Source organism: Engystomops pustulosus, chromosome 4 (assembly GCF_040894005.1).
Source record: "Engystomops pustulosus chromosome 4, aEngPut4.maternal, whole genome shotgun sequence".
Taxonomy (NCBI): Eukaryota; Metazoa; Chordata; class Amphibia; order Anura; family Leptodactylidae; genus Engystomops; species Engystomops pustulosus.
Window position 1 is genome coordinate 79,651,533 of NC_092414.1, and position 18,405 is coordinate 79,669,937.

The window sequence follows — 18,405 nt, forward strand, 5'->3', positions numbered from 1 at the left end:
ATTTATACCATGTAAGAACTGCCTCTTGATAACTTACAGACACAAGTTAGAAGAGAGGATAACTGGCTATACACCTAATAGTTATAGCTGTCTTGTGTAGATTTATCAGAATTAAGATTCTTGGCCCTACCAAACATCCCGGTGCATCTCATGATGTCCCACATGTCACAATCAGAATATGTGCTACTCAGGGACTGGAAGGGATTTAGACTCCCATTTCCTCACACAATGGGGTACATCTTTTAAAATCTGTGCAAACTGCACTATGAAGTGTGCAGGGTGCCCCAGATTCAGGAATTGTGGCGCACAATCTTCATGAATCTGGCGCTCCCTTCACTGCTCCAACAGTGTGTGCCAACTTTTTTTGGTGCACTTTTAACATTGGTCTTGCAACATACTATTTTTGAACTCTGCCAGATAAATGTTTTACACTGTGCACCGAAACACCCCTTTTCATGCAGAAATTTGTGTCGAGTCTGGTATAGTGCAGCCGCGACACTAATGTGTTGCTTGCGACACATATGTGGCGCTAACACATGTGCAAGCGGTTTGCAGTAGAAATAATCTGAAAAGTCTGACAGAAAACAGGCTCAGGGGCCAATATTTAGTATATCCCTTGATCCGAGGCATTTCAGCCATTGCCTGTCCTGTTCGTCACAGTGTTCCACTTACAATCTTATAAAAGTAAAGTGCCTGGTAGAAAATTTTTTTTCATGCCTTGCACACAAGAACACTGGCACATAAGACAACATGATATATTACAAGAACTACGCTGAATGTTATACAGTACAATTTTCTTGACTGCTTGACTTGAAGAATCTGTCAAACTGTTGAAAAGTTTTATTATTTTTATGAACTACTTTGCTCTACATCCCCATTGTTTTGGCTGCGCATGCTACAAAGTGCTATCTTTATGTAACTTTGTAATGTCATCTGTCTACTGTCTAGACAAGTGGAGGTGGAAAATCAACATCTGAAGTTGTCCAGGAACTCACAGTTGATATTCTGTCAAAAATACCAGAGGATTTTAATGTAGAGGAAGTCAAGGTATGAATTATGTGTTTCTTGGGCGATTTGTTTGAATTATTATTATAAAGAAACATTATTCTCATTGTCATTCATGTAGACAATCTGGCTTTTTCTCCCATATGTATAATTCAATTGTAGATTTTATAGCATCTGATAACAAAAGTATGTTTTTTGCTATCATTTCAATGTTAAAATAAAGACTTGTGATTACTTCGATATAAATGTTACCATTATAAATGATAAAACATTTTTTACTGATCAGTTTGGATTTACTGGTAATTGATATGCATAACCTCTTAAGCTGTTGCCAATATATTCTCTTTTAAATTGTATTTAGCGTAACGTAGAAATAATTCAAATTCCCCCATATTGTGGGGACCCTCTTATATCCTCCATATATTGTGGGCCCACTTTTATAGCCCCATATTGTGCGTTCCCTCTCATATCCCCCTATAGTGTGGGCCCCGTCTCATACCCTCAAATTGTGGGGCCCCCTCTCATACCCCCCATATTGTGCTCACCCCCACTTGGGGGCCAACCTAACTCAGTGGCCCACCGGTGGATCCACCTGTGGGCCAGTCCGAGCCTGGCACCCTCTATGTTAAAGGTGCACCGAAAAAAGTTGGTGTACTCTGTCAGAGCAGTGCAGGATGCGCCAGATTCATGAAGAATGAAAGCCATACATCTTGAATCTGGAGCCCACTGCAATATACACTGGCAAACTGCACATGATGCAGTTTGTACTGTTTTTAGTAAATAGGGGTTATAGTGACTATACACTGGGACACATTTACTAAGAACAGGGCAAACTGCTCTAAATGTACAGGGTGCACCAGATTCAGGATTTCTGGTGCACGTTTTTCATTAATCTGGTGCTCCCTGCACAGCACCTTTGGTGCACCTTTCACATGGGGCATGCAACACAATTTTCTCAGACTTCGAATGATAAATGTGGCGTCTGACTGAGCACTGGAACGACCCCTAATTTGTGTCACATGATGCCTAGTGCAGCTGCACCACAAAAGGGTTGTGTGCAACACATTTGTGGTGCAGACAATTCTTAAATACCTGTACAAGCAGTTTGCACCTAAACAAAATGTGCAAAGTCCGACAGAAAACTGGCACAAATGCCTTAGTAAATGTGCCCCACAATAAAAGGCAACCACCTAAAATTACATGTTCTCCTAATAATATGACCAATATGACCGTATATAGGGAATATGGTCTAGGACTCTAGGTGGACTTCTCACAGAATTGGTCTGTGGGAGAAACAAAAACTTCAATCGCGTTGCGTACAGTTCAGTCGTCAAATTGTTCAGCTTTTACTGTATTGGGCAAACAATGAAGAATTTTTCCAAACAAAGTGAGGTCTCATATATGGTAAAGTTAAACTGGTGGATGTGGGTCAAGGGGTTAAGATATTGTTAATCCTCAGTACAAAGAACACAATGTAGAATATCTTGTACCACACTCAGATTGAAGAAACTGATTATTGCTATAGTTGTGCTGTTTGTACTTTGTATAGAAGACATTTCTGGTACCTTTAAAACCTTTCTAAATGACTTGATGTTTTGTTTCCTTCATCCAGAGACTTTATCCAACTCAGTACACCGAATCTATGAACACTGTGCTGGTTCATGAGTTACTGAGATTTAACCGCTTGACCTCTACCATCCGGATGAGCTTGCAGGATTTAAACAAAGCCATTTCTGGTCTATCTGTGATGTCCAATGAACTTGATGATTTGTTCAATAGCATGATTGTTGGTAAAGTAAGTCATTTGTGCGCTGTAGTAAGTGTTTCTTAAAATATGGCTCACCCATAGGGATTAATATGCAAGTGCTGTCATAGTGTATTAGGATTCTCATTACTCATCTTTCTGTCTCCACATTGCAAAGAATCTTTTTCACACTTCAGCTTCCTCGTTTCATATTCCCCTGACACCAGTCACATCTACTTGGTAATTATGTTTTAAACACATATTGTTGGCTCTTCTGTATCAAAGGACCTGCAGTTTCTTATCTTCACTAATACATATATGAAAAATGTACAGTGGGAGCTATTACCCTAAAAGAATTGGAAACCAAGCACAGTATTTTACATATATACTTAAAATATGTGTTCTAAAGGGAAGCTACTGGGAAATGTAGCCATGTGCTTATTCTTCTTAGCTGCGAGAAGAGAGTTTTATTCTAATGTTGTTTGAATATTGTTCTTATTACTTATAACCTTTCAGCAAACTCTGCATAAATCAGTAATACAGTGGCCCATATTTATTAAAACTAGTGCAAACTGCCTGTAGAGGGTGCAGTGCGCAACAGATCAGATTCATGCCATGGGGGGATTTATAAACGCACTTGTGCCACAATACTGGTGGTTTTTCGCCCAAAACACTGGCTAAAATGCCTTGCACCACATTTATCAAGGCTTCTAGACCATTTTTAGCACCTTCCCGACTTGTCTGATTAAGCGGAGTGGCCTTTGTGGAATGGGCGTGACCTCATGAGTAAGGGGGGCGTGTCTTGCAGTAAATCGTACATCGTACCAACTAAAAGTAGGTCCAAAGTAGCAACCGACAGTCTTATCTTGCACCAGAATTCATCACCACAGTGATAAATCTGGCGCAGCAAAAGACCAGTGTTTTCCAGCTAGAAACTGGGGGAGCCTGAAACACATTGGGGGGGATTTAACAATGGGGCTTATATATGGGGTGCACTTTCGTCGGACATCCTGACAATTTCCGTTTTGTGCTGCTGAGACTGGGATTTGAAAGACACAAATCGTGGGCGGACCAACGGACATTCCGACGGATTCGGACAAACCGCAGGATTTAACTTCAAAATGGTGTCGCAAGTCATGCACTTCGATACACCGGTGGCGAACTCCGGTGGACCTTATCGGGGAAGCGACACATGCAGAATATCGGGTGCACGATCTTAGTGAATCGTGCCATACTGCCTGATCGTCGTACCTCGTGAACTCAAGCGGCCGGGTAGTTGGCCGGTTTAGTTGGTCTAAACTGGTCTAAATTATGCGGACGATTTCACAATCGCAAACCACGACCCTTTCTCACGAAGACACGCCCACCTCCTAGAAGGATAAGTCGGGAAAGTGCCAAACAAAGGTCTAAAAGCCTTGATAACTGTGTTGCAAGGCGCATGTCAAGTAGAATTGCAGCACACAATCCAATATTTTTTCTGTCTTATCGTACACAGTGCAGCTGCAACACAAAACTGGCGCAGACACTTTATAAATACATGTGCAAGCAGTTTGCATGTTCTTTCTAGTGCAAAGTTAGACAAAAACTGGTGCAAATGCTTTAACAAATGTGAAACAGTGGGGCACATTTACTAAGTGTCCGAACGCCGCACATTTGTTGGGTTTCGAGATCATTTCCGTTTTGCGCCGAATTGCCCGGGTTTTTGGCGCACGCAATAGAATTGTGGCACAACGGCGCCGGCTTGCATGCGACAGAAATTGGGGGGCGTGGCCATCGGACAACCCGGCGGATTCAGACAAACCGCGGAATTTAAAAAAGGAATTGTGTCACAAGATCAAGCACTCACATGCAGCGGGAAGATGAAGGTGAACTCCGGCTGACCTCGGCGCAGGTCCTCGGGCACACGATCTTAGTGAATCGCGGCAGACCCAAAACCTTGCCGGACAACGCACCGCGGGATCGCGACAGGACCGGGTAAGTAAATCTGCCCCAGTGTGTATACGTGAGGAATAACACAATGGTCCATATAAACTAAAGCCCTTGCACCAGTTTTCTGTATGACTTTGCATGTTCTTTTTAGTACAAACTGCTTGCACAGGTATTTTTAAAGTGTTCAAGACACATTTCATTGAGACACAATTGTTGCACGTCTGCACTATACCCGACGCAACACGAAATTCTGCACTGAAATTACGTTCCAGTGCCCAGTTTGCTGATGCTTTTACCTATTTTTACCTTATGATTTTGAACCTGACCCAAGTGTTAAAGGAGTATTCTTATCTGGGCATTGACATTTAACCCTTTCACGACCCGTGACATAATAGCACATCACGGGTCGGCTGCGGGTGCATGGAGAGGGCTCACGGGCTGAGCCCTCTCCATACCGGTAAGTCTTTGCTGCATATCGCAGCAAAGACTTACTGGTAACACCCGCTAGCTAGCACTGATCCCAGGTGTTAACTAGCACATCGCCAGCAGCAAAAAGGTGGCGTCATTGGGGAGCGGCAATCCGTTGCCATGACAGCCTTGGGCTGTCTCGTTTTAACCCTTTAATTACAATGTGCTATCAGAATGAGGAGGAAAATCCCCATATATGGTAATGGTAATAAGTAGGTGTAGGTACAGTTCTAAAAATGGTAACATTGAAAACTTCATCAAAAGTCACAAAAAAAGATACCCCCACAGCTCTGTACACCGAAGTATAAAAAAGAAAATGGAAAAATAAAAAAAAAGTTTTTAATTTTTGTAAATGTATGAAAACATTTCAAAACCTATACAAATGTGGTATCCCCATGAATACACCGACCCAAAGCATAGAGTAGACATGTAATTTGTGGTGCACAGTGAAAGCTGTAAATTCCAAGCCCACAAGAAAGCACGCAAATGCGTTTTCTCACCAATTTCACTGCATTTTGAATTTTTTGGCATGGAAGAATAAATACCATCACTATGAAGTGCAATGTGTTACGCAGAAAACAAGCCGTCACAGAGGTTTTTAAGTTTAAAAAACAAAAGTTATAGATTTTTAAATGTGGGGAGTGAAAAATAAAAATGAAAATACAAAAAAGGGCGAGGACCTTAAAGGGTTAATTGAATTCATCTACATAGCTACATTTCTTGAGCTTGATATTATTTTAAAAAAATCAACTTTGTCAAGATATTTTCCCATAAATTAAGCTATGTTGTCCCTTAGAAACGAGACTGTATCTTTGTGTACGACCACCGCCGCTTGGGTGATTGCACAGAGAAATAAATAGTTTTTGCATATGAATTGGCAAAGAGTTTTCCAGAGGATAGTCGCTCCCCATGGGTGTAGCCAGTGGTGGTGAACATAACCTGACCATAACTTGAACAGAACCTTCAGGTCGAACCGGAACCTTAACACATCTGGTAATACCTTCTCTAAGCACCCATAATGCCACAGTGGGGGACATGTATTATTGTATCTGCGCCTAAAAAATGCTGGGATCTTTTGTTTTTTTGGGCGCAGAATTGTTGCTGATCATTTATAATGAGTTTGCACCAGAAAAAACAGATGTTTCCGACTATCCGTTATCCGTCACATATATGTGTATTTTGTCTGCACTTTTAGGCGCAACTTTTGGTGCACAATAGACCATCAAAAAAATGGTTAGAGAGCAAAATGAAGGCGCAGTCCATGTAAGATTTTGGCGCACATCTCATTCATGTCAGCATTTTTATAGTGCGCGACTGATTATTATCGTCTACCCATTATTCACTTACAGCCGTGCGCCACTTTAAAACATCGGGCTGTGCTTTCCGGAGACTGATCTTCGATGCCGACAGTCGTGCCTGTGCCAGAATTAGTAAATCCCCCCCAGTGACGTAAATGTGCTTCTTGTGATGTTAAATGTAGAGATAACCAAGTATACTCGTTCGAGCTTGATGCTCGGTCGAGTATTAGCATACTCGGACTGGCTCGTTGCTCGGACGAGTATTTCCCCTGCTCGGTAACGAGCATTTAGTTAACGAAAGAACAGTGAAGAACAACAAATTACAGATGTTTACAGATATTTTCCTTTCACTTTGCAGTGTTAACGCGTGTCTTCCGATAAGTTAGGAGATGTGCGCGAACATCTGGAATGTGAAGAATAGTGTTCTTTTAACATGTACTTCACTTAAATGATCCTGTGTTCACTGTGTTCACTGTTTTTATTCTATTCTTCACACTGCAGATGTTCCCGCACATCTCCTAACTTATCGGAAGACACGCGAGAACACCTGCGATGTGAAGAATTGTGTTATTTCAATGTGTTCTTACAAGGAAAACATCTGTAAACATCTGTAATTTGTTGTTCTTCACTGTTCTTTTAATGTGTTCTTTCAGTGAAAAAAATACTCGAGTCTCCCATTGACTTTAATGGGGCTCGTTATTCGATACGAGCACACGAGCATCGGGAAAAGTTTGTATCGAATAACAAGCAGACGAGCATTTTAGTGCTTGCTCATTTCTAGTTAAAAGATTTAAAGTTATTATGTATGTTAAAAAAATAAAAATTATATATTTTGTATTAAAACTTCTTAACTTTGCTAAAACTGCAATGTTTGGAAGACAAGCACTCACATACTATAATACAGTCACATTAATGCTCATTATACCTTTAGGTTCCCTCTGTGTGGTCAGCAAGATCATATCCATCGCTGAAGCCCTTAGGAGGTTATATAGCAGATCTTTTGCAAAGACTAAACTTTTTCAAGGTGAGAACTTAACAGTTAACTGAATCTCCATTGTCACCTACGACAGAGAAAATAAACAGATCCAGATACATTTTTTCTGCAGTGGTACTTACATTTGCATAAATATAACACTTTGTGATAGAATACTGCAAAGAAAATTTAACTTTTTATGGAAATTTAAGTAGATTCATGACCTCTGGTGTATAAAACCTTCCCTGGGAATTACGAATCCATGTAGGAGCAGCTTAACACACCCTCATTTTGGAAGATTTATGCCTCATGCTATTCCTGGGATGGCTAATGTTTGCTGTTAGCTTTACAGTAGTGAGACATTATTTGGTTTAGGATATCTGAACTGTGTGGGCAATTATTTAATATAGTGTTTACACATCAAACCTTCTATAGAAGCCTGCCAAGGGATGGTGAGTGACACAGAGCAACAATCTTCTCAGAAGCAGTAGTAAATTACAAGTTTACTGTGGTGTGAGTCATCCAAATCCTTCTTCAAACTGTGCTTTGTCTACCTACCAGGATCTATTGTAAGCCACTGCTCCAAAAACTAGTTAACCATTTCTTGTGTCTCCTGCCTGTGTATAGGCAAGTATTATTCTGCCATATTGTAAAATACGAAAGAATCATTGAATAGTACCATTTCCCACTATTACAAGTGAATGCATAGCAGCTAGTCATATTATTTTCTACTAAACCTTATTCGATGCATAAAGGACTCCATCTCGGACTGAGATGCCTAGGGCCCACCAGTGAAATTGATTCTGGGGTCCCCTACTACTACATGGAAATATTAAATATACACTTTTAGACCACACTGAAACACTGGGGCACATTTACTAACAATAGTGCAAACTGCACTAAATGTAGTTTGCATGTATAGCGTGCAGGGTGTGCCAGATTCAGGATTTCTGGCACCAGTTCTTCATGAATCTGGCGCCCCCTAAACTGTTCCGACAGAGTTCACCAACTTTTTTTTGGTGCACCTTTAACATGAGGCATGCGACACAATTTTGTAGGACTTTGCATGTTAAATTTGGCGCACGGTCCAACTGAGCAGCAGAACGCCCTGTAATTTGAGTCTATAGCTGGTGTCATGATGCCTAGTGCAGCTGCCCCACAAAAGGGTTGCGTGCGACATAAATGTGGTGCAGACACTTGTTGAATACCTGTGCAAGCCGTTTGCATCTAAAAATAATGTGCAAAGTCCGATGAATAATACTGGCGCATGGCCCTTAGTAAATGTGCCCCAATGGGTTTTGCATAGCATATGGCATTTTGAAATGCATTGCAAACACATCATTATAAATGATGGTAAAAACGCAGATAAGTTTTGAGCTGTCTTTTTTCCGCTATGTTTGTGATGCTTTTTAAAATGCAATACAGACACATAGGGGGGAATTTATCATACACCAGCACAAGAGCCACGCCCTTCCCGTCACGGCAGTCAGGCGGCAGAGCCATCAGGCAAAACTACGCCAGGTCCGACCTGACATAGTTTTGCGTAAAAACCTGCAAAAAAACCTGTGGTCGCACCTCTCCATTCCCGATTGGTGTGGAGGTGACGTAGCTACAAAAATAATCACAATTTCTTACGTGCACAAGAAATTATGATTATTTCAGTGCTTCCACACCAAAAACTGGGGTAGAAGCACTGATAAATGCCCCCCATAGTGTGACCGCTGCATAACACCATGTTACAAGATGCGATAGAATTGCATTTCAAAATATACATCAAGTGTGGGTCAAAGTATAAATCCCATAACATTATATGAAGGGACCTTTTAGGCTCACAAAGATTGTTGTCGGAAAGCCATGAAAAAACAGCATACATTTGTTGCAGCTTAAAAACCCTTAGCTTTTGGGTTTTGACACAGCGTGTGCAAAAGACATGTTTAAATTTCAACTTCAATAGCTGAATTTTCATATTTTTAAGAATTTTTCATATTTATAATTAGTACTTATGCACAACTTGTAATAAGAGCTTGAATAGTATATAGTCATTACAACAATGAATATGCCCTGCAAGGCAGACAAGCCTTCTTGTTCTGATTTATGTGCATGAATCATATTCATGTGTTATGTACTATTGTAAAAATTTACAAAAATGTAAGTTACAAAAAATTCTATATACTACAATACCTTTATGAGCTTCTGTCCATCTTGTTATGAGATTTAAGAGATTATGTCAGTTTAATAGGGAGTTGGTGGGAATGGAAGAATACTATTGCAGCAGCGTGGACGTATGATAAATATCCCCTCATATCTGTGTTCTACTTTTCCATCTACCATGTTTTTATGACACTGATAAAAGACTGATCATGATGTGTTGAGATTAGAGATGAGCGAACATGCTCGTCCGAGCTTGATGCTCGGTCGAGCATTAGGGTACTCGAAACTGCTCGTTACTCGGACGAATACTTCGCCCGCTCGAGAAAATGGCAGCTCCCGCCGTTTTGCTTTTTGGCGGCCAGAAACAGAGCCAATCACAAGCCAGGAGACTCTGCACTCCACCCAGCATGACGTGGTACCCTTACACGTCGATAGCAGTGGTTGGCTGGCCAGATCAGGTGACCCTGGGATAGACTAGCCGCTGGCCGCGCTGCTCGGATCATTCTGTCTCTGGATGCCGCTAGGGAGAGAGCTGCTGCTGCTCAGGGAAAGCGTTAGGGTGTTCTATTAGCTTACTGTTAGGCAGGAGTGATTCTCAAAGAACCCAACAGCCCTTCTTAGGGCTACAATAACGTTCTACTTTTTTTATTTTAATTTGCATCTTTTACCATTTTGTGAGGAATTAGCAGGGGGACTTGCTACCGTTGTGTTTAGCTCTTAGTGGCACACATATCCATAGCAAAGACCGAAGTGGGAAAATTCAGTAGGGGTTGGATTTCTATTAGGCAATAACTCAGTGTCATCTCATCTGGCATAGTAGTGTGCTTCCTTTGATACTTGGCTAGAAAATAGCCATAGGAGAATACAAACAGCTTCTTGAAGCCTACAGTAGCGTTCTATATATTTGATTTCTGGTTGATCTGCTGGTGGCTGTAGTTTCTGCAGTGCATGTACTTGCCAATTCTGAGCAATTTGTAGTGAGACTTGCGACCGCTGTGTTCTGCGCTTAGTGGCGCACATATCCATAGCAAAGGCCGAAGTGGCAAAATTCAGTAGGGGTTGGATTTCTATTAGGCAATAACTCAGTGTCATCTCATCTGGCATAGTAGTGTGCTTCCTTTGATACTTGGCTAGAAAATAGCCATAGGAGAATACAAACAGCTTCTTGAAGCCTACAGTAGCATTCTATATATTTGATTTCTGGTTGATCTGCTGGTGGCTGTAGTTTCTGCAGTGCATGTACTTGCCAATTCTGAGCAATTTGTAGTGAGACTTGCGACCGCTGTGTTCTGCGCTTAGTGGCGCACATATCCATAGCAAAGGCCGAAGTGGCAAAATTCAGTAGGGGTTGGATTTCTATTAGGCAATAACTCAGTGTCATCTCATCTGGCATAGTAGTGTGCTTCCTTTGATACTTGGCTAGAAAATAGCCATAGGAGAATACAAACAGCTTCTTGAAGCCTACAGTAGCGTTCTATATATTTGATTTCTGGTTGATCTGCTGGTGGCTGTAGTTTCTGCAGTGCATGTACTTGCCAATTCTGAGCAATTTGTAGTGAGACTTGCGACCGCTGTGTTCTGCGCTTAGTGGCGCACATATCCATAGCAAAGGCCGAAGTGGCAAAATTCAGTAGGGGTTGGATTTCTATTAGGCAATAACTCAGTGTCATCTCATCTGGCATAGTAGTGTGCTTCCTTTGATACTTGGCTAGAAAATAGCCATAGGAGAATACAAACAGCTTCTTGAAGCCTACAGTAGCGTTCTATATATTAGATTTCTGGTTGATCTGCTGGTGGCTGTAGTTTCTGCAGTGCATGTACTTGCCAATTCTGAGCAATTTGTAGTGAGACTTGCGACCGCTGTGTTCTGCGCTTAGTGGCGCACATATCCATAGCAAAGGCCGAAGTGGCAAAATTCAGTAGGGGTTGGATTTCTATTAGGCAATAACTCAGTGTCATCTCATCTGGCATAGTAGTGTGCTTCCTTTGATACTTGGCTAGAAAATAGCCATAGCAATAGGATAGGATTGTTTGGTTTTAAAAACTCAAAAAAAAACAAAAAAAAAAAAAAAAAAAACACACAAAAAAACACCAAAAAAAACAAAAAGAAGTAAAAAAAAAAAAAAAGTTATAACTCTCATTTTAAAAATGTTTAACCCGAGGGCTAGGGGTAGAGGACGAGGGCGGGGACGTGGGCGTCCAACTACTGCAGGGGTCAGAGGCCGTGGTCCTGGGCGGGGTGAGACACCACCTGCTGATGAGGGAGCAGGGGAACGCCGCAGAGCTACACTCCCTAGGTTCATGTCTGAAGTTACTGGGACTCGTGGTAGAGCACTGTTGAGGCCAGAACAGTGCGAACAGGTGATGTCGTGGATTGCTGACAATGCTTCGAGCAATTTGTCCACCACCAGTCAGTCTTCCACGCAGTCCACCCATGTCACCGAAATCCCCACTCCTCCAGCTCCTGCACCTCAGCCTCCTCCCCCCCAGTCTGCCCCCTCCCAGGAAAATTTGGCATTTGAACCGGCATACTCTGAGGAACTGTTTTCTGGACCCTTCCCACAGTCACAAACCACTTGTCCGGTTGCTGCTGAGCAATTTTCCGATGCCCAGGTTTTCCACCAGTCACAGTCTGTGGGTGATGATGACCTTCTTGACGTAGTGGAAGTGTGTAAAGAGGTGTCCGACGATGAGGAGACACGGTTGTCAGACAGTGGGGAAGTTGTTGTCAGGGCAGGAAGTCCGAGGGGGGAGCAGACTGAGGGATCGGAGGATGATGAGGTGACAGACCCAAGCTGGGTTGAGAGGCCGGGTGAACACAGTGCTTCTGAGACGGAGGAGAGTCCTCGACCTGAACAGGTTGGAAGAGGCAGTGGTGGGGCCAGACGGAGAGGCAGGGCCAGAGCTGGTGCATCAGCGCCACTGTCAACTAGTGAAGCTCCCGTGGTGAGGGCTCTTGCGGCGAGGGCTAGATCTTCAGAAGTGTGGAGGTTCTTTAAGGAAACACCGGATGACCGACGGACTGTGGTGTGCAACATTTGCCAAACCAGGCTCAGCAGGGGTTCCACCACTACTAGCTTAACTACCACCAGTATGCGCAGGCATATGAATGCTAAGCACCCCACTCAGTGGCAACAAGCCCGTTCACCTCCGGCCGTGCACACCACTGCTCCTTCCCCTGTGTCAGCTGCTAGTCAGCCCCCTGCCCAGGACCCTGGCACAAAAACCCCATCGTCGCCTCCACGATCCTCCACAGCATCCACCAGCGTTCAGCTCTCCATACCCCAGACGCTGGAGCGGAAACGCAAATATAGTGCAACCCACCCGCACGCCCAAGCCCTTAATGTGCACATCTCCAGATTGCTTAGCCTGGAGATGCTGCCCTATAGGCTAGTAGAGACCGAGGCCTTTCGCAACCTCATGGCGGCGGCCGCCCCTCGGTATTCGGTCCCCAGCCGCCACTACTTTTCCCGATGTGCCGTCCCAGCCCTGCACCAGCACGTGTCAGACAACATCATCCGTGCCCTGACCAACGCCGTTTCTGACAAGGTCCACCTGACCACGGACACGTGGACGAGTGCTGCCGGGCAGGGCCACTATATATCGCTGACGGCACATTGGGTTAACTTGGTGGAGGCTGGGACCGAGTCTGACCCTGGGGCTGCTCATATACTGCCGACGCCGAGGATTGCGGGGCCTACCTCGGTCCAGGTGTTTCAGGCCTACTATGCCTCCTCCTCCTCCCACCCCTCCTCCACCTCCTCCTCCGAACTACCATCCGTGGGCACGGCGCCATCAGTCGGTAGCTCTAGGCACAGCAGCAGTGCCGTCGCTAAGCGACAGCAGGCGGTGCTCAAACTGCTGAGCCTAGGCGACAAAAGGCACACCGCCCAAGAGCTATTACAGGGCATCACGGCGCAGACTGATCTGTGGCTGGCACCGCTGAACCTCAAGCCGGGAATGGTTGTGTGTGACAACGGCCGTAACCTGGTGGCGGCTCTGCAACTCGGCAGACTGACACATGTGCCATGCCTGGCCCATGTGTTAAATCTGATAGTGCAGCGTTTCCTCAAGACATACCCCAATCTGTCTGATTTGCTCACGAAGGTGCGCCGCATCTGTGCGCATTTCAGGAAGTCCAGCCCAGATGCTGCCACTCTCAGGGCAGCGCAGCGCCGCCTCCAACTGCCCGCTCACCGACTGTTGTGCGACGTGCCCACGAGGGGGAATTCAACACTGACCATGTTATCCAGAGTTTACCAGCAGCGCAGAGCGATTGTAGACTGCCAGATGTCAACTTCCACCAGAACTGGTAGTCAAGTCAGTCAGCTTCCTCAAGTCTACAATGAGGAGTGGACGTGGATGTCTGATATCTGTCAGGTGCTGAGTAACTTTGAGGAGTCAACACAGATGGTCAGTGGCGATGCCGCCATCATCAGCCTCACCATCCCGCTGCTTGGCCTGTTGAAAAACTCTCTGGTCAGCATGAAGTCGGAAGCTTTGCGCTCGTCACAAGAGACGGGGGAAGAATATTCCCTTGTTGATAGCCAAAGCACCCTGAGGTCTGTTTCTCAGCGCATATCGGAGGAGGTGGAGGTGGAGGAGGATGAGGAGGAAGAGGAGGAGAATGTTGGCGAGACACAAGAGGGGACCATTGTTGAGTCCTTCACTGTTCAGCGTGTATGGGCAGAAGAAGAGGAGTTGGAGGAGTTGGAGGAGGAGGAAATGGACAGTCAGGCCAGTGAGGGGAGTGAATTCTTACGCGTTGGTACTCTGGCGCATATGGCAGATTTCATGCTAGGCTGCCTATCCCGTGACCCTCGCGTTCAAAGAATTTATTCCAGCACCGATTACTGGGTGTTCACTCTCCTGGACCCACGGTACAAGCAAAATCTTCCCACTCTCATCCCTGGAGAGGAAAGGAGTGTGAGAATGCATGAATACCAGCAGGCCCTGGTGCACAAGCTGAAACAGTATTTCCCTTCTGACAGCGCTAGCGGCAGAGTGCGTAGTTCTGCGGGACAAGTAGCGAGGGAGAGTAGGCGAGCAGGCAGCTTGTCCAGCACTGGCAAGGGTACGCTTTACAAGGCTTTTGCCAGCTTTATGTCACCCCAGCAAGACACTGTCACCTGTCCCCAGTCTCGGCAGAGTAGGGCTGATCTTTACAGAAAGATGGTGAGGGAGTACGTAGCTGACCATACCATCGTCCTAAATGATCACACAGCTCCCTACAACTACTGGGTTTCAAAGCTGGACATGTGGCACGAACTGGCGCTGTACGCCTTGGAGGTTCTTGCCTGCCCTGCCGCTAGCGTCTTGTCCGAGCGGGTTTTCAGTGCAGCTGGTGGCATCATCACCGATAAGCGTACACGCCTGTCGACTGACAGCGCTGACAGGCTGACGCTTATTAAAATGAATAAAGGCTGGATTTCTCAGAATTTCCAATCTCCACCAGGTGAAGGAAGCTCAACCTGAATAATTGATCCACTCCTCCTCCTCCTCCTCATTTTCCTCCTTCTCCTCCTCTTTGTACAGTAAAGCAGAGGAAACTGGCTATTTTTTGACAGGGCCCACTGGCTCTTGCTATAGTACTTCATGCATTTAATTTTTCTGGAGGGCCACCTACCCGGTCCTCTGTTTGAAACAATTTTTGTGAGTGCCACATACAGGCACTCAATCTATTCCATTTTTCTGGAGGGCCACCTACCCGGTCCTCTGTTTTAAAAAATTTTTGGGACTGCCACATACAGGCACTCAATCTATTCCATTTTACTGCAGGGCCACCTACCTGCTCCTCTGGTTTGAACAATTTTTGGGACTGCCACATACAGGCACTCAATCTATTCCATTTTACTGGAGGGCCACCTACCTGCTCCTCTGGTTTGAAACATTTTTGGGACTGCCACATACAGGCACTCAATCTATTCCATTTTACTGCAGGGCCACCTACCTGCTCCTCTGGTTTGAACAATTTTTGGGACTGCCACATACAGGCACTCAATCTATTCCATTTTACTGCAGGGCCATCTACCTGCTCCTCTGGTTTGAAACATTTTTGGGACTGCCACATACAGGCACTCAATCTATTCCATTTTACTGCAGGGCCACCTACCTGCTCCTCTGGTTTGAACAATTTTTGGGACTGCCACATACAGGCACTCAATCTATTCCATTTTACTGCAGGGCCACCTACCTGCTCCTCTGGTTTGAACAATTTTTGGGACTGCCACATACAGGCACTCAATCTATTCCATTTTACTGGAGGGCCACCTACCTGCTCCTCTGGTTTGAAACATTTTTGGGACTGCCACATACAGGCACTCAATCTATCCCATTTTACTGGAGGGCCACCTACCTGCTCCTCTGGTTTGAAACATTTTTGGGACTGCCACATACAGGCACTCAATCTATTCCATTTTACTGCAGGGCCACCTACCTGCTCCTCTGGTTTGAACAATTTTTGGGACTGCCACATACAGGCACTCAATCTATTCCATTTTACTGCAGGGCCACCTACCTGCTCCTCTGGTTTGAACAATTTTTGGGACTGCCACATACAGGCACTCAATCTATTCCATTTTACTAGAGGGCCACCTACCTGCTCCTCTGGTTTGAAACATTTTTGGGACTGCCACATACAGGCACTCAATCTATCCCATTTTACTGGAGGGCCACCTACCTGCTCCTCTGGTTTGAAAAATGTTTGGGACTGCCACATACAGGCACTATCCAAATTAAATTGTCTCCATAGCAGCCTCCACACGTTGTCTCCATTGCTACCTCCAAAAGTCGTCCATATAGCTGCCTCCATACATCGTCCCTTTATCAAACGAGGTGTGTCAGGCAGAAATTTGGGTTGTTTTCATGGATTCCACATCAAAGTTGTTAACTTTGTCGCCACCCTGCTGTGTTATCCACAAAATATACTGGCAAACTTTTACCATTTAGGGATATTATTTCAGCGCTTCTTGCGCATCTGTTTACATTCCCCTCACCCGGCATATCCTAAACTTATAAGAACGCTACTACACTTGATCTTATACAAAAGGTTCTTAGAAGTGCTGTTTGGGGAGTAGCCTATAGACAGGGGCTTGGATTGGCGAAAGCTCGCCTGGCAGCAGAGCGCCAGCTCCATGCCAAGATCCAACTAACATAGTTTTAACTGCAGCACCTTTAATCTACTACTAGTTCACTGCCTCCATACATCGTCCCCTTATCAAACGAGCTGTGTCAGGCAGAATTTTGGGTTGTTTTCATGGCTTCCATGTTAACTTTGTCGCCACCCTGCTGTGTAATCCACAAAATATACTGGCAAACTTTTATCATGTACCGATATTATTTGAGCGCTTCTTGCTCACCTCCTTTGGTTCCTCTCTGCCACCCATTGGTTTGAAGCCTGAGTCCATTTAGGGTATGTCGCCATGACACTCTCTAGCCTGCTGCCGCTGCCTCTGCATGCCGTCCCCTATAGTGTCAGGGTCAATTATTGGATGTTTTAGATGCTATCTAGCTTCATTCTGTCACTCTGTCATGGCCATGCTGTTGCCCATAATTTTGGCATAATGGTGCGATTATGCAGCCTCAGAGGCATCCATGCATGCTGCCCCTGCTGTTTCCTGTCCATTTCCGTGGTGTTTCCATCCTTTTCTGAGGTTCCCAGGTGTTTGGCCAAGCTTCCCTGTGCAGAGCCTTGGTCCCCTTGAAAAATGCTCGAGTCTCCCATTGACTTCAATGGGGTTCGTTATTCGAGACGAGCACTCGAGCATCGGGAAAAGTTCGTCTCGAATAACGAGTACCCGAGCATTTTAGTGTTCGCTCATCTCTAGTTGAGATCCATAGAATGTTATCCATAAGTGACCATTAAGCTATTATTATATATAGGTTTGTCTTATAAGTGGGAGCAGGGAAGTTAAAAGGGGTTTCCCATAAACAACCTCTGGAACCCAAGTGACCACTAGGATTTCTCCAAAGTCTTCATGTCAACATGTCTCCAACCCTGAAATTTAACCCATTATCCAAACCATATTTAGAATAAATGATTCTAAATTCCACTATGTAATACTCATACTGACTATCCTCTTAAATATAATCACCAATGGAGGAAAGTGTTACAATACAATTTTGGGTGGTTGTCTGAAATAGGTTTCACCATATACAAAGGTGTTTTCTGTAGAATTGCATTGTCTCCTGAATGTACTGTAATGCTTTCTTCGTTGTATTATTTCTACACATTGAACTTGCCACATACTGTATAACTTACATGGTAACATGTTTATTGAATAACAAATAATCTTTACTTTGGCTAATATTTTAGGAGAGCAGAGAAAGAAAATATTCACAAATGATTTTGCAATAGTTTACAAAACTAGATGTACAATTTCCTCAGTTTGCACTCAGCTCTTACATTCATATCTTAGCAATTGTTTGGTATTTATGGCTTCTTTCCCTTAACAGCTATACCCTTGAGAAAACGGTACGTATAAAATCAAAATAATAAGTGGAAATATCTTCTGCTTTTTACTTATCAAACCTCATAACTGAAGCCCATGGAATGTTCAAAAACTTGCTTTCATATCAACTATTTAATGAAATTGAGGCTTCATTGTTCACCAAGGTTGGTTCCGAAGATTTTAAAGGGGTTATCTGAGAAGCTCAAAGGTTACCCACAAATATTTTATACACCATAACACAATGCCACATTTAATTATCTTTATCACAGAATCTTGGTGTTTTACTAATTCTCACCTCATTGTAGTGTAAAAGGTGGGACAGTTTTTGCATTGTCTTAACAATTAAAGTATAGTTATCACCATATTTTCCCTATGGCTATGTAAAAG

The 18,405-nt window shown here is 44.1% G+C and overlaps 1 protein-coding gene across 3 annotated transcripts in view; it reads left to right on the forward strand.

The window, feature by feature from the left end:
* Positions 1-18,405, forward strand: part of LOC140126705 (dynein axonemal heavy chain 3-like) — an 883,215-nt gene that overhangs the window by 855,434 nt on the left and 9,376 nt on the right. For all 3 annotated transcript variants that reach the window (XM_072146467.1, XM_072146468.1, XM_072146466.1), the window contains exons 74-76: positions 949-1,047; positions 2,618-2,800; positions 7,376-7,468. In XM_072146467.1, the coding sequence (XP_072002568.1) occupies positions 949-1,047; positions 2,618-2,800; positions 7,376-7,468 (375 nt within the window). The remainder of the gene's footprint in view (positions 1-948; positions 1,048-2,617; positions 2,801-7,375; positions 7,469-18,405) is intronic.